Below are 26597 nucleotides of genomic sequence, written 5' to 3'. Positions count from 1 at the left end.
TTGTCTCTTGAGTCCTGTTCTGGTGTCACAATTCACCTCCTTGACAGCCTGAGCCTGCAGTGACCAGCAGAGGAACAGACCCTCACCTAGACCTTTGGTACTGGAAAACTGTAAAATCAGAGCTTGCAGGTAAAAAATTCCATTTGTTTTACCTAGATTTTGACTGGCTTGAAACAAATCTTTAATGAAGGAGCTAGGAGGAAGCCTGAAATAATATTTGTTGTTGTGTTGTTGCTATTGTTGCTGTTTTTCAGAGCTTTCTCAAAAAGTAGAAAAATAAAAAAATTAAACTGGCAGCTATTTAAATTTGCAGGTAGGCCCAACAGCACATGATGAACATCAGAAGTCAGGATATGTGATGGGTCTCAACTAAGCAGCTTTTGTTTCCTAAGTTGTCATTTTGTGACTGTTCTATTTCATAACTTATTTCACTGTATCCTGAATTGCAAGATGCTTTTTAACATAAGGTCACAATAAAGAAACATGACAGATTGATTGTTATACAAACATGCATCTAAAACTGTCACCAGTTGTAATTTTGTCATTATTCTCCTTTTTCAAAAATTTAAGAGCCCTTGGAACATGAAATACCATTTTCTACGGACCCGTTTTTGACTTGTATCTGCACTCTCATATATTTCAACTCAAGTTGCTTGAGCATAAAAACTGATGTGTAGCATATATTTGGTTCATTTCTCTTTAGGCAAGTTCTAAATACACTAAAGATAAATGATAAATTATCTTTGTTGCACTGGAATTCTGACTGATAGCAAAGTTGCTATAAATTTGAAGATGAACAATTTTTTCTTCTAACTTAATTTCCTGAAAAGACACTTAAATCATTATCTGAAATATGTAAGAGTGCCCATAATAATTCTGTATGAAACTGCAAAAATAAGATGTCAAAGCGTTAAGTCAAAATAAAATGATAGATTAGATGATATTTGCTTAATACATGATACTGTTTTTCAAAGCAGTAATTTATTGAGTTCAGATAAAACTTTTTGAAAAAAATCTCTGTACAAAAAAGAATTATAATCAGGAATACTGATCTGGAATATTAGAAAGAAGTTTGATTTTAGAACCAAAGTGCTTTTCCTTGGTTCAGTTCATTCTGATCAACATGCAGTGAATGTGCCTGTGATGCCTGTGCTGCCCAAACACCGTGTTTCTAGAGACTTCTGCTGTCCTTCTCTCTGTGGCTTGTAGTCCAGCATTAATTTATAGCTCCTCTGAAGCATGATTTCAGAGCTGCAGGACAAAAAGGTATCACAGAAAAGGCTGTCCAAAGAGGGAGAACAATGCAGAGAATGATGGGTTGAAGAAATTGTACTGTAATTCTTGTGAGACCTGACACATATTTCTGCTTGGCAACCTGAAACAAAGTATTGTAGTCAATTTGACACGTGAAAAAACTTTGTTTTGGAATTACCTGACTTTCTAAATCAAAACTTTCTAGTTCTTTTTTTTCTTTCTTTTTTCTTTTTTTCATGAAAGAAGGAATTTTTTTTTTTCTGAAAAAAACCCCATCAGTTTTAAGGAAACTGTATTTCCCACTGATAAATGAAAAAAAATATTCTGAGCCACTCTATGTAAGACATGATGTTCCAAATGATCATTTATTGTATTTTTTCAGTGCCATTCAGAAACTGTTACAAACAAACCTCTAATATTTTTATTTATGAAAACACAAGCCCACAGTAATATTACTTATATTTTAAATAGAATGATGCATTTGGTGACTCAACATTGAGGAGCATTTGAATGATGCAGTTGTGTTAATTCAAGCAAAATGGTAGAATTTTTAAAAATTGTTGCTTAAATTGTGTGGCCTTTTCATATTGCGCATAGTAAGTGCTGCTCACAACAGTTTAAAAGTATTATTTATTACCACAGAATCAGGACAGGGTAAAAAGTATTGAAACTTGCAATTCAAGTTGAGATAGTGTTCCTAAGATAGAAATCTAACGAGACCCTCAGGTTGTGACTCTGTTTTCTTACATGTCAGTATACTTCTCATCATGCCAAGATCTCACTGAGCCTGTTTAAAACTGTAGGATCCTATTCCCAAATAAACATGAGTTAAAAAGAATAAAAAGCCAGCCATGCACTTGGTATTGCATGTTGCTGTCTCTAAGTAAGAGCATTTCTTTTGAGTGGTTTAGAGCAGAACTGATATCACGACTGTCTTGCTTCCCTAAAACAATTCCTTCTTCATTATTAAACAATACAATTAAAGGTGAGACAGCAAACAGGCTTTTAAATTACAGCTGGAAGAAAAGAAACAAAACTAATGTCTGCTGGCCAGAATTAAACTATTTGCTATTTTTTGAACAATAAAGCTAGAAAAAAATGTGAACAGATTTTTTAATGAACCAAGTATTTGTTCATGTCTTCACATGCATTTTTTTGTTCCACAAATTGAATCTAAAATATTTGAACCTAAAAGAATCCTCAATTGACTAAGAAAGCAATTTTTAGGAAGGTTGTAAAAATTACAAAGCAATAGGAGTTAATATTCAGAAGTGCACAGGATAGTGCAATTGCTGTTTGTTGTGAGAAACCAATATTAAAAGATGCTAGAAATATTTCAAGAAGTTGCATCACATAATAATTAATAATTAAAAAGTTGGTAAAAGATAGTACTAGAAGTAGACAACCACCACAAAACCAAAATGTCCTTTGAAACAACATTTTTTTCTCTATTTTTCTATTATTTTTCTATTTCTCTATTTTTTTTCCTATTCATTCTTCCCCTATTTCTAGACATGCAAGAGACCATAGTTCAGACACTCATATGTCCCACAGCATTCCTGTTCAAGGAATTCAGCATGTGCTCCTGAAGACTAGTTTCATTACTTTGAACACAATTCAGGAAAGTATTTCTGATTTGCTTAAGATGATTATGGAAATATTTACACTAGACTTAACTTTTTTTTTACATTACAATATTTTCTTGTGGAGTTTGGCTGTATTGCATAGGCTTTTTATATACCAGATAGTAATATGTATTTTAAATATTTGTTTTTTAATGTAAACAGATAGTTAGCAAAATTAAAGGGAGTTTGTCAGCATTTTAGTGAACTTCAGGAAAAATTCTCAAGATGTAGAAGGATATAGCTTTATATATCAGTACCTATTTTCCTTCTTTAAAGAATGGTTCCAGGAACCATAATTACAGTTGGTACATAACATATAGGGAAGACTAATCCCTTCAAAGTCAATGCAATTTTAGTGATACTTAAGATAATCAAGGCTACAGATAGTAGCAAAACCAGCAACGTGTCAGATTTTACGGGGAGAGCATCTAACATGCTCAGTTGCTGTAGAAAAGAACCTGAAGCTATGGAAGGGACCTTTCTTGGTGGTAGCCTTGGATTTGGTCATGACTCCTCAGGGTTACTGATGTTGACAGTGGCATTGACTCAGGGGGCACTGCAGGCTGTCATTGACAGCAGATCTAGTTGTATTTCCAAAAACATCTTTTAAGAAACCTTTTCTTGGTATCAGACTCAGAAACTGGTTATCCATTCCTTCTGAGGTAAGTTAGTCTAGACACACAATTGAGTTTCTTTTCCATTTTATAGAGTGGGAGGTTCACAGACAACTCTTTAAACTTTTCACTTACTTATCTGTCAAAGCCAAAGAAGCAAAATTTTCAGGAAAACTACTGATTTGGTGGTCTAGCAAAAAAAGCTAGCCTCTCCCTATAACTATTTTATTTACACTGAAGCAATGTTGGGTGTGCTATGGTTACTATACATATGATACACAAATAAAATGAGATAAAAGATATATTTCAGTATTTTGGTCCTTCAGATCATATTCTAAGACATGTTAAGGTATTATTAGAATAACAGAGTCCAGCAGAGCTGTTTTTGTGGGAAAATAAAAGCCAGATTTAATTAAGTTTATAAACTCATAAAGACTTTTTCAATTAATACATTCAAATAAACTTTCAAAATATCAATGCAAAATACATTGACATATGAAATAAAAATTCTCCACATTGCTTATTAGCAAATTTATATTGCTTCCAAGTGTTTTTTTCTTTTCAGGAAGACTTCAGCTGCCAGTGTCAGTGATACAATACTTGCTATTGCCTCCTTACATCACAAAGCTTCCAAGATTTTCTTTTCTTATCAGTATGTGAGACAAGAATTGGCACAGTATATTTAGACCTCTTAATACAACCTGATACTGGCAATTTAAATGGTAGTCATAGTTTGGCACAAAAATATGACTAAGAGTTCCTGATTGTCACTGAAGTCCTTTTAGATTTAAGCAAAGTTGTAATGGCAATGGAGAAAGGATGAAGCCAACATCTTCTTGGGTGACAGTGTCAACGTGGCAGCACCAGCTGTGACAAATCACTCCTTGCCATGACAGGAACAGCATGGCAGGCTGTGTCAGGGTGTTTGTTTACTGAGAACTTCAGAAAGCAATGGAAGTGTGTAATGTTTATATAATTATTATTTATAACTATTGTGGGTGATGGGAGAAATGGTTGAAAGTGCCGTTTTGTAGCGCTTCTTGAATTACATGCAAAGTAAAATGATGTGTTTGAAAGTGCTTATTTAGTCTTGAGTTGACTAATTATTAACTACATTCTTTTCCTCTCTTGTCAGTGAGGGCCTATTAATCCAAATCTCTTATTGTGAGAGATCACTCAGCTGTACACTATTTTAACATGCTTGTGTATTATATTAATTCATGCTGTGTGCCTGCATGGATCCTCTCTCACTGCTCTCCCCAGTAATCAGGTATCTCTCCAAAAATACTAGTCTCTTTATACACTTGCAGTGCTAGGTGGAGAGAAAGAAAGAAATTTAAAGCTAACTTCTATTTTCCCTTCACTGACAAAGTGCATTTGACCTCAAAATGGGGCACCCGTCAGAGATCCTCACACAAGCAGGAATCCCTGAAATTTTAGCGCTATTTCTTAGTTATAAATAATAACAATATTTTTGGTCAGTGGCAGCTAATGAGTGTCGGTGCAAATGGCGATTTCAGCAGGAAGTGGTGCCAGCAGAGGCCTTACTGACTGGAGTACTGCATGGTGCTGTACTTTGTCATTCGTCTCCGGGAGGTGCCTGGAGATGCCGTGCCCATTCCCTGACCAAGATGACATTCGGCACTGAGCATCTGACCTGTGCTGCTCAGGCTCCCCAGATTTGCTCCTCCCATGCTTGTTGCTCCCAGGCTGCTCATCCCAGCCCCTGACACTACTCTCTCTGTGACCATCACGTTGTGGGCACTGGATAACTCTGAGGGAATATTTATTAGACTGCCTGGCATGCCAGAGGCAGGCCTGAACACCCTTTCTGTCACTACCACATTTGACCCATCTACCAAATCAGGAATGCTCAGAGACGCCGGGAGCCGGGAGTTAGGCGCGATTACTCTTTCCGTGACGATAACGTTGGAGCCCTCTGTGAGATCGGGGATATCCAGCATGCCACGCAAATCAGAGGCAGACGCAGGCCCCACAACCCTCTCCGTCACAACGACGTTGGATGCACGCAGAGGGTCAACACAAACAGAGGGCTGGCTGGAGGTGTACGTCTCGGTCACCATCATGTTGCCATGGAGCAGGGGATCCGGCATGGGCCTCGGCGGCTGTATGGTTGTCCCGGACGTGTAGGTGTTTTCAGTAACAACCGTTGTAGTGCCAGCGGTGGGAGGCATAGGTGCATTTCCGTTGACAATGATGGTGGTGCCCGGTGGCGGGAGGTTTAGATCACTTTCAGGACTGGGGAAGGGAATGTTGACGCCTGGCCAGGGTGGGTTAGCATCAGGGAAAGGTTCGATCTCTTTGCCCAGACAAATCTCTGCTAAGGTCTTAAATTTTGGTCCTAATGTATCCAAGTATGTTTCGTCTGTATCTTCTCCAATAAAGCTGCAGCAACCCACGGAGCCGACAGGAGTACCGACTCCTTCGTGATCATAAATTAATAGGCAGTCATTTGCCGGCCGACCTTCATCTTCATCTGCATACACAAATGCTTTCTGTAGTTTGAAAAAACAAAAAACAAAAGAAAAAAAAAAAAGAACAGAATAACAGAGTGAATTTTGTCAGGTTTTTAACCATGAACACTCGAACCACAGTAAAGTTTCCCCAACCACAGTAAGGCCCACCTGACTTGAAAAATAGGACATCAATAGGACAGACTATACCATCAACATTTTTTAACCTTGAAATAATTTTATTTAAATAGTGTTTCATTCCTGTTTCTGCAGACACATAGCATCTCAAATTTTGGTCTGTGTCTCTGTCTATGGGACAAAGGGGACAGGCAAACAGATGCCTTCTTTGGGCAGCAGTATCTGAGCAAAATGGTAGGAGGAGGAGTGAAGCAGCATGGCGAGGGGGCAATGAAAAGACCAGGAAAGGGGATAATTGGATGGAGGATTGTCCATAGTGGGGGAGACTTGGTGAGTCCAGAGGGGAGTGCATTTTGAGCAAGAAGGAAATTGTCAACTGGGAATGATGTTTTGGATCCTGATGTGGTCATTGCAAAGACATCAGGCAGGAAAGAGGAGAATTTAAAGTGAGTGCTAAGTGGGGTTCGAGGAAGCAGAAAAGGATGGAAGGGGAGGCCTGGGAGAAAGAGTCAAAGAGTTTGGGAATTGACATGGTTCAGGAGGATAGCAGTAGTATGTGGAGGCCTATGGCAGGAAGACAATTAATACATAGTGCTTCAGGCCAAGGCAGGAAGATTGCAGTCTGGGAGAAATCCATGCTCAGGATGTCAGGACTGCTCTGTTCTCTCCTCCATGAACCTTGTTTAGATTTTGAAATATAGCAATCCTTATATCTTAATTGATATTTTGGTGACATGCAATTATAACATTTATGCTTCACAGTTCATGCATATGAATAAAAATATAGCCCATGAAACCATTAATCATGTAAATTCCATACCATTTTTAAAATCCCATATGTAAAGGTGAATTTAGGTATTGCCAATTGAAAAACTTCATATTTGTGTCACTGGTAGTTCACAAGTCTTTTAGGGAGCAGAAATGGCAATAAAAATAAGGAGGAATTGATGTTTAAAGTTCTTTCAGGATTAGAATGACTTCATCAAACAAACTGTACAGGAAGTAGGAGTGAACAATTCCAAAAAGTTATTAAATATTTATGCACTGGGAAAGGTTGGAAATACATAAATTTGGTGGGTAATTATGAAATCATTTAATTGCTTCCTACCTTGACCCACATTATGTCCATCAATTTTACAAAAAGGCTGCTAAACAATCCACCTACTATGGCAGCAGCTCAAAGACATTACTACTACTAGTGTTGTAACTTTTCCTACCAGTGTGATCAGCTTTGCTTTCACAGCAGTGTTATAGCATGGAAGTTTCAATTTGAGTAGAATTATTTTGGATTTCCATCATGTAACCTGGGAAGGGGAATCTAACAGAAAGCCTGCTCACAGTAGTAACTCAAAGAATAGCATATAATTACCTCAGAGAAATAGTTGTCTAGGAAGGCCATGTTCACTCCTCCTTCTCGATACTCTTTTATTGTTCCTCCAATTGACCCTTTTGCTTCCCCTGTTCCAGAAATTCCTCCAGCTGTTCCGTAGCCAGTACCAGTGCCATAGCCAACACCTGTAGTTTCTTCAACACCAGAAGCTACTACTCCTCCTCCTCCATATGTGTTATTATATATGTCTGAAAGCAGAAAAAGTTATTGCTCCTGTGCTCTGTGAAACTTGTACACACAATTTGTCCGTTATTTTTACAAATGCTATAATGACACTTCTGAGTTTCTAAAGGTATTTTAGACCAGTCTCAGTCACAGGTATATGCACAGGTACGAAACTTTGAAACTGCAGTAACAATTATATATGTATTAACAGACACCTAAGTGCTTAATTTTATTCTTGAGGCTAGGCAACATGTGTGCATGTGTTTTAGAAAATCAGTGATTTAGTTTGTTATTGGCTGGACAGATTATTCTGTCTAGTGTATATATATGCTGTTGTGGGGTTTATGTTAGAAAATCATATAATGTTTATCTATGCAAATGCAGAAATGCATATTTATGATCACATTGGCATTAATTTTTTCCCTTACACACTTAGAAAATAAAGAGTTTTACAAATCCTAGAAAATAAAGAGTTATGTAACTACTTCACATTTTCAAGTACTGAGATTTTTTAGGGGAGAACAACAATGGATCATAATAACCACCAGTTTATCATTCATAATGGAAATGTCCTTTATAATAAAGTAATACTTACAGGATTTCATCTTGTCTGTACTTTTTTAGTTCATGATAACAAGGAAAGAGTTTTCTTAATGATCAGCACATATTATAATAAAAGAATTGCATACAGTAGTCTTGACTATGGTTACGCTGGGAAACATAGGCTAAATTACATATTTTTTTGATTTCTGTGAAATGAGAAATCTGAGAACATTCTTCTATAATAAATAGTCAGCAGAGAGGTTGTCTTGCAGAGTAACATTTCTTCCTGTCAGAAAGTAGGGAAAATGGACCTGTGCCAGCATTCTTCCTTCCTTTTCTGAAGTAGGGAATGGAGGAGAAGGATAAAGTAACGCTGCACAGCTGGGCTTATTCTCTATGATCATTGAATTCCTGGAGAAACTTTATCGCAGAAGCATGCATTTATTGTGTTATATGTCAGCTTGTCTAGGTTAACACACAAATTGGCAGTAATTAACTAGCTATTTCACATGCTTCCTTATGGGAAGCAGGAAACTGGGGAGAACTGAAGATTTTACCCAAGTTATGAAAGCAAATGTCCTTATTCTGGTAAATATTGATTTCTTCTGGTGTCTTGAAAATGCCCTCCATTCAGTAGCTTTGCTGATAAAGAAAAAATACCTGGGATTTGAAAGCCTTGGCAGCTATTTCAAAACAGCTGTATTTCCAAGTGTAGTTTGCAGAAATTAATCTGTTCAGAAGCTCAAACCCAAAACTTTTTATTCATACAGGAAATCCTGTATGAGTTTGACTATCTGCAGATATGAGATTGGAAGGGTTGGGTTATACCTGGGAAACCAAAGGACCCCATGAATCTGAAGGCATGAAGTGCTGAAAGACAGCATAACATAGAAGATTTAAGGATCTGCTTACCAGAAGGTTCACCAAAATCACCTCCTGCAGCAGTTGTTGGGGCAAGAATGTGTGAGACATCCTGGAAAACAACATTTTGATTCCTTGAATGATTACCTTGAAATTCCCATATGAAGACTGAGACTTTGTGAATTATGTTAAGAAATTAGCAGTCAAAACTGTTAATGATGGCTGGTCATTACCACCATCTCCATTAACAATCAAAACAGAACAAAACAAAGAGACTACAAATTTTTCCCCTGTCAACACGAACAATGATCAATGAAGATGATTTGTGTTCCCTTCTAAACTTGCACTGAAGGAGCTTTCTGGTTGTTATGCTTCATCTGAAGGAACAGTGCCACCAAACTTTTGTGCCAAACTAACTTACCACTGCTTAAAACACATAAACCCCATCAGTGAATGTTAATTAAGAATCACCTTTCATATCTGGCTGGAAATTGTTGACAATGCCAGACTGGTTTTAGATTACACAGTGTTACAATCATTTTCTCTAGAAAAATGCAGCCTTTACTCACAAATTACTTCTGGTTTTGGAAACATGGGATGTACTGACCCTGTCTTCAGGCTGTGCACCTTCTATTCCCCATGGATGAATTGCCCCTTCTGTACATTCAGGTACAGGTTCAAATCCAGTTCCAACTCCACCTGCAGCGCCAGGTCCACAGCCACAACAGTCGCTCATTGACATCAAAATTGGAATCACTAACCAGGAAAAGAACAGGAAACAATTATTTAGCACATCTCTTCCTCGCAGGAATAGCTGCTCTCCCCAGAGGGCAGGTGCTCATGAACTTTTGAAAATATGCCTTTAAAATGTTTCTAACCAAGCAGCCTGTAAGTCTGGCTTTCAGAATCATTTGCTGCTTATGGAGATACCTGTATTTGGAAATTCAGAATAATTTGTACCTTTAGTTATAGCACAGCAGCACAGGGGTGGGGCTGTTACTCTAAATTTATGCTTATACACCTGGGAACAGACTTTGATCTGTCTCAGCTGAACCAATATAAGTTGCATACATATTAAAATTAAACGAACAAAACCAGTGTTGCTATGTATAGCATTCAGTGCTATTCTTTCTGGATATATGAGCATACATTTCTCTCTTCAAGTATTGTAATTGAAAAGAAATACATATTAGTAATAATAGACTTATAAGAATCAGTGGAGAGTCCACCTGACTACAGTGATCATTGGCTAAGGCTCCAGTTGTACATTACATATACATAATGCTTGATTTGAAAAAGCAGTAGGGGCAATCCCCAAGCCCTAGTTTCACCAAACATTTACATAGAGTGAATCAGGTTTCCCAGAGTGCTGTATTATGCTTAGTTGTTTAAAGAACTCAGTGCTGGAAATTGCAGAATGCTTGTAATGGCCAGCATCAAAAACACTGCTTATTTTAGAAAGGTGATGCAATATTAATTCATAGAATCATAGAATGGCTTGGGTTGGAAGAGATCTTAAATACCATTTAGTTCCAATCCCCCTGCCATGGGTAGGGACACTTTCCACTTACCACATTTCTCAAAGACTCATCCAGCCCAGCCTTGAACCAGGGATGGTGCATCCACAACTGCTCTGGGCAGCACGTGCCTCTGTCTCATCACTCTCACAGTTAAGAATTGCTTCCTAAACCTACTGTCTTTCAGTTTAAATCCATTGCTCCTTGTCCTGTCACAACATGCCCTTTTAAAAAGTCCCTCTCCAGGTCTTTTGCAGGACTCTAGGAACTGCAAGGCTGCCCTAAGTTTCCTTTGGAGACTTCTCCAGGCTGAGCAGTTCCAACTCTCTCAGCTCGTCTTCATACGAGAGTTGCTCCAGCCCTCTGATTACTTGAACATCAAAGTGAAATGAAAAGGGGAAAGGACTACACTGTGTACAAAGTGCTGCCTCATAGAGCATGACTAAGGTTGTATTTACTCCAGACTATGAGGGGAAATTTACAAAGCCAGAAAGACAGTCTGTCTTGTAAGATAAACCCTCTGGGGACTACAAATTGCACAGCATTTTGAAGCTTCAAAATTTTGTGTTTGTTGATTCCTCCTAAACAAAGACCAAAACCCCAACCAAACCCCCTCCTCAAAAAATCAGGGGGGAAAAAACCCCAATTTCCTCAGGTTTGGTAGTCAGTATTTCTGCAATGGGAAATTTTAGACGTTGATTACTTGATGCCCAGGCCAGGAAAGAGGGTTGATCACCTATGATTCTGGTAGTCAGAGAAATAATTGCTTGTATAAATTCTAACTTGAGTCCATGAAGCTCATAATTCTTCATAAACATACTAGGACAAATGAATTAGCATCCTGCTTTGATCCTGTTATCATAAATGCTACTGTCTTTTTATTAGATGTAATGTTTGGAAGGAGTAGCCAAAAGTTTCAAAATGTATGACTTATTGTTCTGCTACTGAAGTCTGGCTTTGAGTTCAAAGATCCTTTGAGTTCTTTAGATCCTTTCATACCCAACTTGGAGCAGATACTTGCCCAATTCTTCCAGTAATGTAATGGAAGTAGAAATTGCAAAATGTAAGTGACAGGACAGCTCTGTCTAAGAATTGGAATAAGAAGGCTTAGAAAGAAAATGCTTAATTATAAATGAAAAATCTGTGTATAACATAAAACTTATGGAAATTATTTTCATTTAAAAGACAATTTTTTTCTCTATCAAATGGCCAATAGCAGCCAGTGGATTAGCAACCAACTGAAAAAGTAACCTTATTTTAGAAGAATTGAAAAATGCATTTTTTACGTGATTTAGAAAAATAATAAAACCAGTTTTCCTAATTTTATACTTACAAACAAATATTAGTCCGCCGAGGAACATCAAGCCAATGGCAGCGCCACTAAGTGTGGTATTTGAATCCAATTGCCTGCCATAATTTTCATTTCCATAACCGCTGTCAGTGTAGGCAGTATATCCTTCATCACCTCCTTCGTAGCCATCAGTATAACCCTGCGACTGTGTGTGGTCCTCATAATCTCCTCCATAATCACCACCACCTTGCTGCCCTCCGTCTTCCCGGCCGCCTCCACCAGTGCCGCCGCCACCACCGCCAGTGCCGCCGCCACCACCACCAGTAGTGCCACCACCACCACCAGCGCCACCACCACCACCACCGATGATAATTATTCTTGTGGCCCCACTGGTGCAGTAGTTCCGACTGTCACACTGGCAAGCTTGCACAGGAATTATGTGTGGTCGAGCACAGCGCCGGCCTTGGCTGTCCCTTACAACGACGTAGATCCTATAAAGGTAAAAGTCTATATTCTGGCCCACTAGTTCCGCAGAGGAATCTTGAGGGGGGAAAAAAAAAAAGAGGAAAAAATATTTGGATGAAGGTATTGACTACAAGTGTTGTACAAATCTATACTACTTGTGTATTACATTCATAGAACAGAATGAAAGTGTTCCCTTTCTAAGGGCCTCAATTACTCATGCATCTACATTATTTACTCAAAGCTGAAACATTAAGTACTCATCTATGCTTGTTTTTTTCCTTGCAAAACCTGAGCCAAATCAGTCTAGTTATCACTTCTAAACTAGAGTAATACAAAAGGGGAAAGTGAAGTCTTTTATTTCTACTGCTAAATTTTCTGAATTTTATTCGCACAATGGTAAAGATAAAAGTTGAAAGTTTTATGCATTTTTTTATTCCTCTCTCAAGGAACTCATCCATGTTTTTCAGAAGGTTTAAAATATTTAAGATTACATATTTGCAACTGTTTAGGACAGGTAGGAGACTGAAGAATACTTGCAATTGTGATACTTGCCATATAATGTAGTCTTCTATGTAAACAGTAAGTTATGCAAATTCTGTCATTTAGTTATGCATGGGGTCTGTTTAATTCATTATTTTGTTATTTCGTATTGAAGGAAACTGGCAAAGCTTCACTGGGCACTGACTAAAACAATTTTCCTTAAAATACAAGTAGGTGTGACTGGTACAATAAATTTTAAAAGTTGTAATCTTAATTTGTCATTTTCACATGCCTCTCATAAAAGTAAAGCTCTACTAACTATAAACTTTATACTTTAATAAACAAATTTCAGATTTGATATATGCTTAGGATTTTTTAGATAACACAGAAATAAAAAAGTGTCAAATTACTCCTTTTGATTTACTTCATTATGTTTAGACCCATAAAGGCTCTTGTCATAGTTATACTGAAAGTACAGTTTTGCTAGTAAATTTTCAGTTTCCTTTAAAATATAATATATGTAATAATTCTGATTTAAATATTATAATATATATACATTTGCATGCATATATTCAAATTTGGAGTAACTTCTTAGATTTGTATTTAACTGAGATTTGAATAGATTCTAATAAGTGTTTCGTTTGTTAATAAAGCAACATCCCAATCAGTTATTTTAGATAAGAGCTTATTGCTATCACTTATTCTGTTATAAAATGCAGGTTAATTTACCATTTATTCGTCTGATAATCCATGTAGTCTGAGGTTCACCATGTATGCTGAATGTGAAGGGGGTAGCATAGACAACACCATCCCTGGGCTTTGCTGAGATAACCACTGATGGGGAATGCATGCATACTTTCCTCACTTCAGTATTAATAGTTGGGCAATTGGCATTGATGCCATCTAGTGAAAGCACAACGGTGCCAGTAGCAGTGTATCGAGGAACCCCTGTAAAAAGAAGGTATTTGTGGTCAGGGGGAAATAGTGATTCTATAAACAATGCAGTTAGGGTTGGGAAACTAGAAACAGCAAAAAACATTTAGAGAAATCTGGAACACAAAGAGTTTATTTTGGAAAAATTAATCCCTTTTCTTACCTCTGGTGATAGCCAGAACCTCTGCTTGGTACTGCCCATTGACCAGATAGACAGAATCCCGGCTAATAACTTTGTTCAGTATGATTTCACCAGTGTTTTGATTGATTCTGAACCAGGCAGCTGGATCACGTCCTATGCTATATCTGTATTTGGTGAAGTAAAAATACACAGCGTTATGTTATGAATATATGTATTACACATTTATTTTGCGGATAAAATTTGGCACTTTTCTTTTGGCATTTTTCTTTCAGCTATGCTAGATCCTATTGCATTTCACCCAGTTCAAGCAAAATCCATGTAGACTCCAAAAAAAGGTAGACCAGAAAAGTAATTAGGAATAAAGCAAATGCATAGAAACCCATTTTATTTTGAAAGTGGCATCATAGTCCAAAAGTAAAACTTTTCTGGATCCTGTAAACCTTTACTAGAATCCTTGTTTATAGCAATGGTTAAATCCACAGTTCTTCTTATAACATACTAAAGTTGTGTTTGCTGACACATTTCTGTTTTAGGAATTTTTTTCAACTATTTGTAAATAGTTGAAAATAGGCTGTATTTATTTCTACATGCACTGAAAAGCAAATTATAGTCTCAGTTATTATTGTTAAATATCAAGAGAAACAGGTGTAAATTTTTTTTTTACTAGAGAATTAGCTAGTAGCGGCTTACTCTGTTCTTGGAAAATATTAACTGTTCTTGGGATTTTCTGCCTGCTTTCTTGAGATGCTAACAAATTCCCTCCTTGTAGCAAATGTTTCAAGAAAAAGCATTCTTAGACTGAGAAAAAAAAAACAAACCCTCTTCTAGTCTATATAAGTTACAGCCTGTTAGAAAAGTGATCTTTTCTTTGTCTTGTGCATAAGTCTAAGAAAAGTTGTCAGGAAAGAAAAGGACAAAAATGGGCTATATACTATTCCATAATAACATAGAATGTATGATACTATATAGTACTATTCTATTGCCATTTTTCTATTGCTAATCAATAATCATTGTTTTTTTAAAGCATCCTTTAAAATACGTATTCCTCATCCCATGGAAATCTCAAAAGAATTATTCCACCCAGGCAGTTAAGCAGAGTAGAGCTTACACAACATTTGATGCAATGGTTCTAGTGTCCTCATCCATGGCTGTGTATGTTCCTACAACATAATTCACTCTCGCGTTTTGTGGCAGGGAAAACACAACTGAAGATGGATGAAATCTTGGTGGTTCAATCAAATTTTTTACTTCTACTGTCAGGGGTGTCCCAAATATCTGGTACTCATGCGCAACAGAGTGGTGGAATGCAGCTACATTCCTGACACCGATCATCAGTGCGTGAGTTCGGATATGTTCAAAATCCAGCTCCTAAAAGGTAAACCACAGAGAACTAGATAATACATAAAAGGTCCCTTAATGTTTTAAAAATATTTTTTATTTTAAATAGTTGAGTGACAGTGTTTTTACTGCCTGTTTATTTCTACTAACAATTAATTAAAATTTTAAGTCAAGAGCTGAATATTTATCCATACCTTAATTACTCTAAGGATTCCTTGATTTGTAGCTCGATCTGTAACAATTTCAAAACAGTTATCTTCATTACCGGATATAAAGAAAAACTCTGCTAACCAATTGTCTGTAAACTCTTCATCAGCATCCAGAGCTTGTATTCTTAGCAGTTCTGAACTGAGTGAATTTTCTGAAATACTTGCTGAAAACTGAAATGACAGACAAATACCTATTAACAAACATATATATGTTTGGAAAACAGGAAAACACAGCTGTCTGCAGAGATTCTTTTGAAAGATGTTCTGAGCAGTGAATAAATTTTTTACATAAAAACAATGTGTTCTGGGAAAATTGTGATTATGATTACAGATTTGAAAATCTCCAAGTGTCACCTCCAAGGTTTGCAGAGGTATCTTAGAAGAAAAGGATTTGTGCTTTCTATAAGAAATGGTTTTCCAAGGATTGGGTTATTCTACATAATCTCATATTGCAGGGATCTGGGCACCTGTATGACAGGATTTCTCTGAATACAAAGAAGTCAGTCCTGACAGTGTCAGGATTTACATCTCTGAATACAAAAATGATCTGTGTGTATGTTACCAGAATTGTTGCACAAGCAACAGACTCTATTTTGAGCACTCTTCAAGGGAACAACTCTGTCAATCCCATGGAGCATGTAAATGTGAAAGTTCTCTATGGGTTAGTAAGGGCTCTGTTACCAATGGGCCTTTTAAATGGGGTTTTAAATCACTATTGCTGTCTTTGTTATTGGAAACTTACGGAGCTTTGAGCAAGAGTTGGAAAGTTGTCATTAACATCAATGACTTTCACATTACAGCTACAAAGGGATGATATTCCATCTGCAGCGCCGTCCCGGTCTGATGCCTTCACAACCAGAGTGTAGCTACTATGTTGCTGTCACAAAAAGAGAAATGAGTATGTTAGAAGACCATCTGTGCATCTTATAAATAACTCATGCTTGCTACTATTTCCTAATACAGGAATTCTACTTAGACATTTTATTGCGACACATCAAAACCGTGCATTTCTCCATTAATATTTGAAAAAAAACAAAACTTTTCTCTCTCTTCTATATTTTTCTCACTCTCATAGCACATATTCACTACAGCATAATTTTATTTAGCTTTGGAAGGGGAAATGTTACCTCTCTGTCAAGATAATTTGCAAGATGGAGTTCTCCTGTGTATTTATTCATAATGAACATGGGTGGACCAGAAGGTTCCTGACTCTCTATTTTGAAGGCAATTTTAGAATTCAAATGGTTAGGTTCATCTGCATCAGTTGCAATGATTTTCATCACCAGTGTGTCTAAAAATAAATTTAAAAAAATAGTAATTAAAAACCCACAAAACAAACAATCAAACAAAAAAACCAAAAAACCCCAAGAAAATCTCGAGTTTCTGCAAACAACTGATCAAGACAATGCTAAAACCGTGTATGAAAATGATAGAAGGCTATCTATTCCTTGACATACAGAGAAAACCAAAACTTTAGGTTTGTAGTACTGATTCTGACAATGACTTCAAATGAATTAAAAATCAAAGTCCCAAAAAATAATGCAGGTTTTCACTGAACTTCTTTAAAGAAGTTAAATTCCCTATCACCATAGGGAATATGCAAATACATCAAGTAATGAGCTTGCAGACATTACTATAAGAAATCACAGCTTTAAATGAGAATTTCTAGAAAGAAGAAAATGAGTGTTAGGCACCATTGCCTCAGTGCTATTTGCATGTCTAATGTTGATTACTGCAGTTTTGGTAAAAAGAACCATTTTAATGGTTTAAGTACAGAATTATTTAGTAATGTTTTGCTGCAATTGCAAATACCCAGGCTACAAGTACAAATATTTGAAAGAGAAAAATGGGGGAAAATGTATTTTACATACCCTCCAAGGAAATAAGTGTAATGATATTTTTATTCTAATGAGAAGGAATGAAATTATTTCTTTTACATTTTCACATCTGAAAGAATTTGCATGATGGTATGGTTAGAAACTAGAACATTCAGCACTTGTGTGTGGGAGGAAAGGGAGAAGGAAGCATTGCTGTTTAATTTACAGCAATTAGCCCAGGCCCTGGCTCAAATAGCACTTGGAGAAGTATCTGCAGCTCCCTCCTCTGCAGTGGCCCTGACCATTTTATGTCATTGCTTAAGAAAAGCAAAAAGAGCTCCTCAGGTTTATATTAACTGTATTCTGTAAGCTTCACTAGCAGTTCTGAGGAAGGCATAGCACAGGTACTCACTGTCCATGCTGCTCTCTTCAACAGATCCTGTAAATACAGTTTGTGCAAATACAGGAGGATTATCATTTATATCCAGGACTCTGACTCGAAGTTCAAGAGGTGGTTCCAAATCTATACCGGTCACTGAGTGTTTAGCAAAGCAACGTATCTAAATAAAGAGATTTACTTGTTTTAAAACCAAAAGTTAACTAAGCAAAGTAGCAACCTGAAACAAGCAAACTTGTTGTCAGGCCCACCCTGGATATATCATTATAAAAGTCAAGAAAAAGGGGAATACTTACAACAAATACTGGTGTTATTTCCCTATCCACTATTGATGTTATATTAATTTCTCCTGTTCTTGGGTTAACAACAAATATTCCATAGGGTGCACGATCAATTCCAACTCCAGAGATGCTGTATGTGATTGGATTGTCTTCTTCACAATCAGACCGGATCTACAGTAACAGATAATAATAATAATAATAATTTATGCCAGTTTTCCGAGGACACCTACAGTGTTTTTTCTTCTATTCCTAGTTCCTGTAAAAAATTCTATACAACTTCAGTTTCTCAAGTACTTATTACAAGGTTCAGGTGACAGAATCAATGGAAGGCTCCTCTACAAAATGTCAACCTAGATATCCGTGTCCCCTTAAGGGCTGAGTGGGCCTTTTATTTCTCCTATGTCTGTCAGGGAAATGGAGAGATATTCCAAGAGTATCACACTGTGGCTGGAACTCAGTAAGGGCATGATCACAGTGAGAGAACAGGAAAATATTTCTTTTTCTCTGTTTCCCACGGGTTATGTACAGTCTTTGAATTTCTGCTCAGGGGTTTCCCAAGTATAGAGAGAGGGAGAGAAGAAAAATGTCACTGGTTGGAGCTGCCTGGGAAGTAGACTCATGGCAATGTTCTAGGAAGCCTCTGGTTACTCCTCAGCAGCCACATGGATTCTTATAAGACTGTCTCAGCAGAGCTGGGAATGTTGCATCATCTTTCTTTTATTCTACATTCCTTGCTTTTACTAATCTAAGCATAGGTATTTTTAAATCTCTCTGCTTTTATCAGCCTGTCTTTGGCAAAACTTCCTTGTCAGTGAATAATTGTGTTTTTCTTTCTACTTACTCTGGCAATTGGATTCCTCTTGGAGTTGTCTTCTCCTTCTCTACAAGCTGCAGCAAATTTGATCCATTCACGTTTTTGTCTTCTAAAGGTTTTCCATCTTGCCATTCCATTTTCATCCCATTCTTTTACCTTTGACAGAGAATTCCAGTATCATGTGACCTCAGTCAATTTTAAACAAATACAGACAATTATAATTTCCAACAAAAAGAAGAAAAGAGATTATTGTAGACCATGTGCTTTTTTACCATGTGCTTTTTTACATGTCTGTGAGTCCCAAACTCTATGACTGTACATGTTTATTTTAAAATTACTAATTTGTTTGAGATACTCATTTAGATTTAGGTGAATTTCTCTTGAGAGGGTTAGCAGGTTATTACCTGCAGCTGTTTAATATTTAAATATGTTTTCAATCTTCAGGTTCAGAAGTGTCTTAGTTGAGTATTTTCCAAGTGATTTTTTCATTTGTAACATTTTGTTTAATCAGAAAAAGAGTTTCTAAATAAATAAATATTACCTCTACATGAAATCCTGTGCTGAAATCCAAGAGTACCTGCAAGAACAATAAAAAAATTGGCATGTAGAAATGCAAGGCAAAATGCAGCAAGCAAAATGGATCTGCAACATTGCTGTACTGCAGGCCTATTGCAATAGCTTACCTAGCTGCAAGATTTCCATAAATGAGTTTGTGAAATTCAATTTTTTTTCTATATCCAGCACATAAATTCCTTGAGAGTTAAAACCTTCAAAATCCATTCTGTCTTTCAAGACAGAACTTGAATGGATATGCCAGAGCAATTTTCAAACTATACCTTCATCAAAATAAAACTTTCACACAGATTTTTAACACCTCAGCTGAAGAGAGAAGTGTTTGCAAGAGTTTTTACCAAACAATCTAGGAAACCAGGGAAGTATTTATCCTAAATAATTAATTATTTTTTCAATTTCTTTCCTATTTAGAAAGTTGACAATAACCCTGGAGTACTTAATTATGTAATTGAACCAAAAAGAATGAAAATGGGATTTTTGGAACTTTCCAGTGAGATTGAAGAGATTCAATGTAAGATGGAAACCCACCTGAAGTTTTCAGGCAAATTTCCCTGGAGTGCAGTTGATTTTGATTTAAGACTCAACTATGTAACTAATCTTGAGTAAATAAAGGTAGCAGGATCAGATGCAGTATGTAATTACTTTAAAACTAAAATTAAAATGAGAGTAGCCTCAATTTCTTGATTAGCACAATTTAAAAGACAGCACAATTTAATTAACTTTATTCCTAAATAGGGTGTGAAAATGAAGTTCAATTTCTTCAGAGCATTTCTTTCAGGTTTAGGATCTGCTTTGGCTCTCTTCAGACAATAAAGGGTGAAGAATGTGGGATTTTCAGAACTGGATTCTTGCTTCATTCATCATTGGAAGATAGAAAATATCCAGGTGACTCAAAAATTATTGCAGCATTTCTCTTTTCTCAACAAATGCTAACAGCCGCAGTTATGAGTATTTCCCTTCCTTATAATTTCCCATAGCTTTTCTGTTTGTTTTGGTTTCTTTGTTTTTTGTCTGATATATCTGTGGGGTTTTATGTCAGCTATACTTGGATAAAATCTGGCATCTTTTATCCTTACATCATGGGACTTTCCTCACTTCAAATTTATTGCATTGTACTGGCAAGACTGGAACATGGACACAAAATTTTTTCCACTTACTTCATGTTAAGACAACTTCTTACATGCAACAGATTAATGAAGAGCAGCTTCACCCTTCTTACTCTCTCTCTCTCTTCCCCATTTACCTTTATGCTGCAAAAATTTACCATCTGTCATGTACAAAACAGTGTTTCCAATGATCTGGTTTTACCCAAAACATCCCTTGAGACCTTGGCCTGTAATGGATGCCTTAATCTGCTTCTCAATGGAGGAGTTTACACTGGATCTACCCATTTGATGTGCATATGTAGCTTGAAATTTTTTTGACTATTCACAGAGTAAGGATTTTTTTCCTTGTTTGAGCCAGCTATTGACATAAATGGTTAAGAAAAGTACTCTGCAGGAGAATCACTATAGTATGTTCATGTTGTGCTAAAAGTACCAATACATCTTTTAACTTTTGTTGGGTTTATGGCTGTTTGAATTTTCAGCTTCAGAATAGGCTTCAAATTCATGTGCAGCCGTTCTGTTCCTCATCTCAGAGAAGAGACAATATCAGGCTCCCTGTGAATGGCAGGGTTTGTTTGCCCCAGTGGGAGCTCAGTCCTGTTCTTTTATAATCCCCCCTGGAGTCCAGGGGAACATGGAAGAGTCAAAGGGGAAGACTACACCCTCAGGAGAGAACCTGAGTGATGAGGTCCACCAGAAATAACGCTAATTGAACGTCTCTTATCAGTCTATCCCACCTCATTTGGTGAGCACAATGAAATCCTCTCCACCCTTAGGCTGAAATCCCTTCTGGCATGCAAACAATTGTCTTGACCTGGCAAAGTATGGGTATGCACCTCCCAGTGCAGTGTTAGTGAATCTTGTCTGCTGACTGCATCATGTGGCCTATCCTTACTTAACAGCGAGACTAAAGCCTCACGACCAGCCACATCACTCTCATATTCTGAAAAACTATTCTGAGTTTTTCTGAAATAAGAATTATACCTGTAAAGAATTCTATTACTTAAAGACATGAGCATTCATGTATCTCTTGATTCCAGCCTATAGGGAGTTCTGTTTTCAAGCAGTGAAAAATTTATATTTCGCATTGGAGTCTTATCCTTTGTTTTTGAGCACCAGTAATGGGAACATCAGGATGTTGGTGATGCTGGGGATTATAAATTTAGGCCCTGTATTTTCACAGTTGAGCAGTGATAGTGAAGAAAAACCCCATTTTGCTACTTGTTGGTAATGGAAGATCTTGAATTCAGAGTCCTTAGTATAGTTCATGTTATTATTTGAAAGGGCTGATCCGATGAACTCTGATGGTGGCTCTGTTTGGTATGTCTCTCAGTTACAGCTATGGTATAGGAAGGGGGGGCAGGCAGACATCAGACATAAATGTCTAGTTCACCAGATAAATCTGAACAATTTTGAAATTACATTTATCCTACTGGATTCAGGGATAGAGACTCCTCTCCCTCCCCAGCTAATGCCTTCTGGTTCTCCACTGTCACCAGCAGGTAGATGTCTTCCCCTAACCCAGTTGTCTATTTCTAATATTTGCATCTGAGATGAAAACCTTTTTTTTTCCTAGTGCTATTTCCAGCAGATAAATTCTGTCTCCTAGCAGCTAACCCCTGCAAATTTTTAGGTAGTTAAAAAAAAAATCCCTTCTAAACCCATATCGAAGTACAGTACTTTCCAAAGACACAGGGATAAACAATAATTAAAGCAATAGGAGCCACTGGAATGTGTGGGATGCATCCTGAGGACCTTGGGGTAGGCAAGCTGGTCAGAATGATGCCAAGATTTGCTGTCCTGTTAGTCTCTGAGAGACTGTGAAAAAAAGGAAGCTGCAGAGAATCTAGATGCTGGTTGCACAAGCTGTTTCTGTTATGGGTTGGGAGATGGGCAGGCAGGAAACAATCTTGGTTTCTGTCATTTGCAGTGTTCTGTCTGAAAGCTTGTCTTTTATTGTAATGATACCTGGATACTGTGTCCAAAATGGCACCTTAGAGTCACACTAGACTTATTCTGGATTTATTCTGATGTAACTGGGGACAGAATTAAGCCCATAGGATGTCTACTGTTCTTTGCACTCTCAAAGCAATTTACAAACAAGAATTAACTAATCATTAATTGAGTGCCAAGCAATATCATACGTAATTACGGAATCCTCCCTTCTCCACCTACTCAAATCTAAATGACTGAACATGCCTTTAACATCTTCCCAGCATTATTCATATGGGATCTGCTTCTCTCTCTTTGAAGTCAACAGTGGCATTGTTGTTGGCCTGGATGGGAGGAGTGCTGAGAGCTCACACGTATTGTGTTAGTCATCAGGCTGCTGTGGTAGCTCTGGTACTGTCAGCGTTTTGGGACTTTTACATCTTTCTTACTCATCCAAAGCCCTGACTAGAAAAGGGTTGCAATAATGAGCCCTTCCCTTTTATTCATTCTGCATCTCTTTTAAAAAATGATACATCAGTGCCTATGAAATAATAAGAAGCAGAGTTCAAATATAAGACAAAACCTCATATTTTAAAAATATGCCATTTTATCACTTTTTAATCATTGAAACATGATTTTCTTTTTCTATACTTCACTTTTTCATATGTCACTTATGAATGTACTTCATCCAATTTAAGATGAAAGATTTTCTGGATTATTTTCCTGACATTTTGTTTTCTAATTCAGAGGAGGTCAGGTGTTTCCTGTGTTAGCAATACTTTGAGTTGCACCCAGGATGGATAATCCATTACTCTTTCAACAGTTGAGACAGGAACAATTCAGGAATTATGATAATGCTCATGTTAGGCTGAAGAATTTACTTCAAAGTTTTATTTATTTTAAAATAAGTTTACTCAAAGAACTGACAATTTTAGGAAAGTTTCCACTGAGATTATTTCCGTTCTGCTATTGTATCTTCTATTGTATGCAGATACAATACATTTCCATAGAATAACTGAGCTTAACCATTAGAAAAATGAACAGAAAATTAATTTCAATATAGGGTGTATGCCATTATCATTACAATTCGAGTTTTTCAAATTAGTCATGCTAAGTGCCCTCAATAAATCTCCTCAATAAAACCTGAATTCTGATATGACTTAGAGTGTTCTGGCTGCAAATGCATGTTTGCTTAATGGCCATTTTACTTAGGAATGTAAAACTGCAGGCTTAAGTACCTAATCTTAAGTGACAGTTCCTGGATGTGGAATTGCTTTAGTTTATATTTCTACAATAGAATTATTTGGCAGAAGAACCTGCAGGTTCATGATTCAATTCTGGCAGATGTTTCACGTGAATGTACAAAATGAGGATGTAGCTCCTGACAATTTTTACGTTATTTTTTTGCAATCAAGTTACGAGTAGGATGTGTAACCATAGTCTTATGACTGGGGGGGAAAAAATAAACCCAGATAACATATGGGAAAATGTATCCAGACAAAAGTGCATAAGAGATGTGGTGAATTTAAAATTATTGGCTGTCACATGATAGCTGGCAGGAGAAGAGTCATACCTGATCAAACAGGTTATTTCCATAAAACGTGTCTGTGCTAGTATCACAAACAGAACTCCCTTACTCATGAGAATAATGTCTTTGAAGTCACATGAGCAAAGGTTGCAGAATCAGTCCCACCAATGGTGAAATCCACAGAGAAAATTATTTGTTTCAGGGCTGGTAAGTTTCCTTTGTTTTTTTGAAAATGCAGTAGTTTACTAAAATATGTATAACTCCATGTTAATTTTATTTGACGCAACTTATTAACAATATACTAACCAGACACACCATTCAGACAGGTGATTTTCAGGAAAGATTAGTTAAGATGAAAGCCAAAATTTTTTCTCAGAATACACTAAAACTGGATACGTAAATGTATAATTTGACCTCAACAGTTTTTCTACCACCTTTCTTTAAATAGTTGAGAGATGCTATTAAGTCGTACAGGCCATCATGAACGTTGCTGGGCAGAAGAACACATAACAAGAACAAGGGTTTCCTCTGGGTAGTAAAAGTTCAAATATTTGATAGTCATCATACACAATGGCATTTTCCAAAATCGCTCTTTTTTTCTGAACCAGCACCTACCCTCCGTCACTCACAATTGTAACGACAGTATACTGATAGAATGAAAATGGCTCCAGAGCTGCTGGGAGAAGTAAAGCAGCAAAATGCTTTTGAATGGACAGGTCTTAGACATAAAAGAGTCAAGCATTTTGAACTTCGACACACTGGGAGTGTGCATCACCAGGTAACTGAGTGAAATGAACAGTCACTTGTGTTTCATGAAAATCCAGAAGTGTTAGTGTGATGTGCAACAGGCCGCTCTCAGACACCTCTCTGCTGCCTTGAACAAGCTGAAACTTATCCGAACCATAGCTTGCTTTTGCCAAGTTTTGCCCTTGTTTTCTTGGCAGCTGCTCTGTGTTAATTAGCTCTACTTTACTGATTGCAGAGCTGTCACCTAAAATTAATAGATTGTATTTTCATAATAGTTTTAGGATTTCTTAACCTATAACACAAACTTTTTCTCTGACTACAGCATTTCTAGTGACATCAGTAATGAGAAGTTAACAAACATTTACACATACTAATACACAGTGTAAAATATAAAATTTCATGAAAACCACAGGACATAACAATAGCAGAAATCCTGCTCTTCTCAATCTTCAGGGCCTTAAATCTCTACCGAATTTCAAGGGGGCAGCGCAGATGAGTAAAATGAATGCACACAAAAATCAGATTGCAGGAGCAGTAGGGCACCCGTAGCCCTTTTAAGTCCCTTCTGGGTAGTTTCCATGCCTTGATGAACACATTGAACAACTATGCCACTTGACCATAGCCACAACTTTCCTTTCACAGTGAGAAAAACAAACCCAAGGAGCAACACTTTCATCATGCATTCACTTGCTCAGCACATGGCGGCTCAGACACTAGGGCACAACAACACGGGAATCCTTTGCAATGTGAAATAATAGGCCAAGTCTTGATTTTTACTTAACTGAGATCACTAAATTTTGTCATTTTTTTCTCTCTTGAAAATAGCTGTAGGATTTGGTCAGCTCTGAAACGATCTTGCCAATAGTTTTAGGAAAACGACATTTTAAATTTTTAGAAGAAGGTATTTCCTCAACTGATAAAAAAGTAAGGACATAGAACCAAATTATATCCAACCATTAAAATGTTTATAATTATAGCATTTTATTAATAACTGTGACCTTTAAATAGCAGCCACAGAAAACATTTGCCTGAAAAATCATGCAGTAAACATAGAAAGTCACATCTTGAATATCAACAGATAGCCAAAAGTCTAAAAAGAAACATTTGTCAGTATTTAATGAAAAGCTAATTTGATTTTATAGAATGTTCAGAAGTGCTGTTAAAATGAGCAGAGCTTTGGTTTTTATGGTAAATTTCACAAGATATTTTTGGGGAATAGTTTACATTGTAAAACGCAATGGTCTGCTGAGGAAGATGAAACTGGCGTCGTCACAGCATTTACAAATATTGTTTTAAAATCCGACTTACCAACAAAAGGAACAGAAAAGCAGCCGTTCGGTGAGGGAGCCAATCCATGGCATCTGACTTCTCAGAAACAAGTCCAACTGAGTTATGGTTACCAGCCTGTTCCTGTTCCCCTCCCCCCCCAGCTCTGGTGACTATTTAAAACGACACTCTGTGCATGTCCTTATACTCAGCCCTTCAAGGTGTCTCTGCCTCCCTCTGAGGGAAGAACTGAAGATGCTGTATAACAGAGTGTCTTTCCCCACCCCAAAATCCTGGGCTGGTCTCACCTGAAATGCTTGACAACATCATTATTGCTTGCAGGTAAAAGCTAAGAGACACACCTTAATTCTTATTGCACTGAAACCCTTTGTTGGATACAAAAAGGTACGTTTTAAAAACAGAGGCAAGCTTCGCTGAGAAGATACCGGGTGATTTATAAATTACTCACAACATAAGGAATCATTAAAATGGCAACTTATCTTTGCTTTGAATGCAACTTCCAGTTTTCTCTCTGCACCCTGTATAATAGAAGAACTAAATGAATATTACGATAAAGAATACGGAATTAAAAAACTTGTTCATTTAAATTAGCAGTTCATTTGTTTACTTCCAGGCACAAAGGAGTGAGTTCCATGCACACTGTTCACAGAGTGAAGAACTCAGAGCAGAATGGGGC

At 37.0% G+C, this 26597-nt stretch overlaps 1 protein-coding gene across 1 annotated transcript; it reads right to left on the bottom strand.

Annotated features, from left to right (window-relative positions):
* Positions 1-1593: 1593 nt before the first annotated feature.
* LOC134424287 (desmoglein-1-like) lies at positions 1594-26163 on the bottom strand. Its single transcript, XM_063167951.1, has 16 exons — positions 25943-26163; positions 19290-19325; positions 18776-18904; positions 17950-18105; positions 17669-17816; positions 16567-16730; positions 16182-16316; positions 15425-15610; positions 15001-15260; positions 13914-14056; positions 13547-13765; positions 11915-12412; positions 9672-9820; positions 9116-9176; positions 7475-7683; positions 1594-6009 (listed from the first exon to the last, which is right to left on the bottom strand). The coding sequence occupies exons 1-16, from the start codon at positions 25988-25990 to the stop codon at positions 5038-5040; spliced, it is 3513 nt and encodes a 1170-aa protein (XP_063024021.1). The 5' UTR covers positions 25991-26163; the 3' UTR covers positions 1594-5037.
* Positions 26164-26597: the final 434 nt, after the last annotated feature.

This window comes from Melospiza melodia, chromosome 1, assembly GCF_035770615.1.
Source record: "Melospiza melodia melodia isolate bMelMel2 chromosome 1, bMelMel2.pri, whole genome shotgun sequence".
Classification (NCBI taxonomy): Eukaryota; Metazoa; Chordata; class Aves; order Passeriformes; family Passerellidae; genus Melospiza; species Melospiza melodia.
This window is presented reverse-complemented; position numbering and strand designations above follow the sequence as displayed.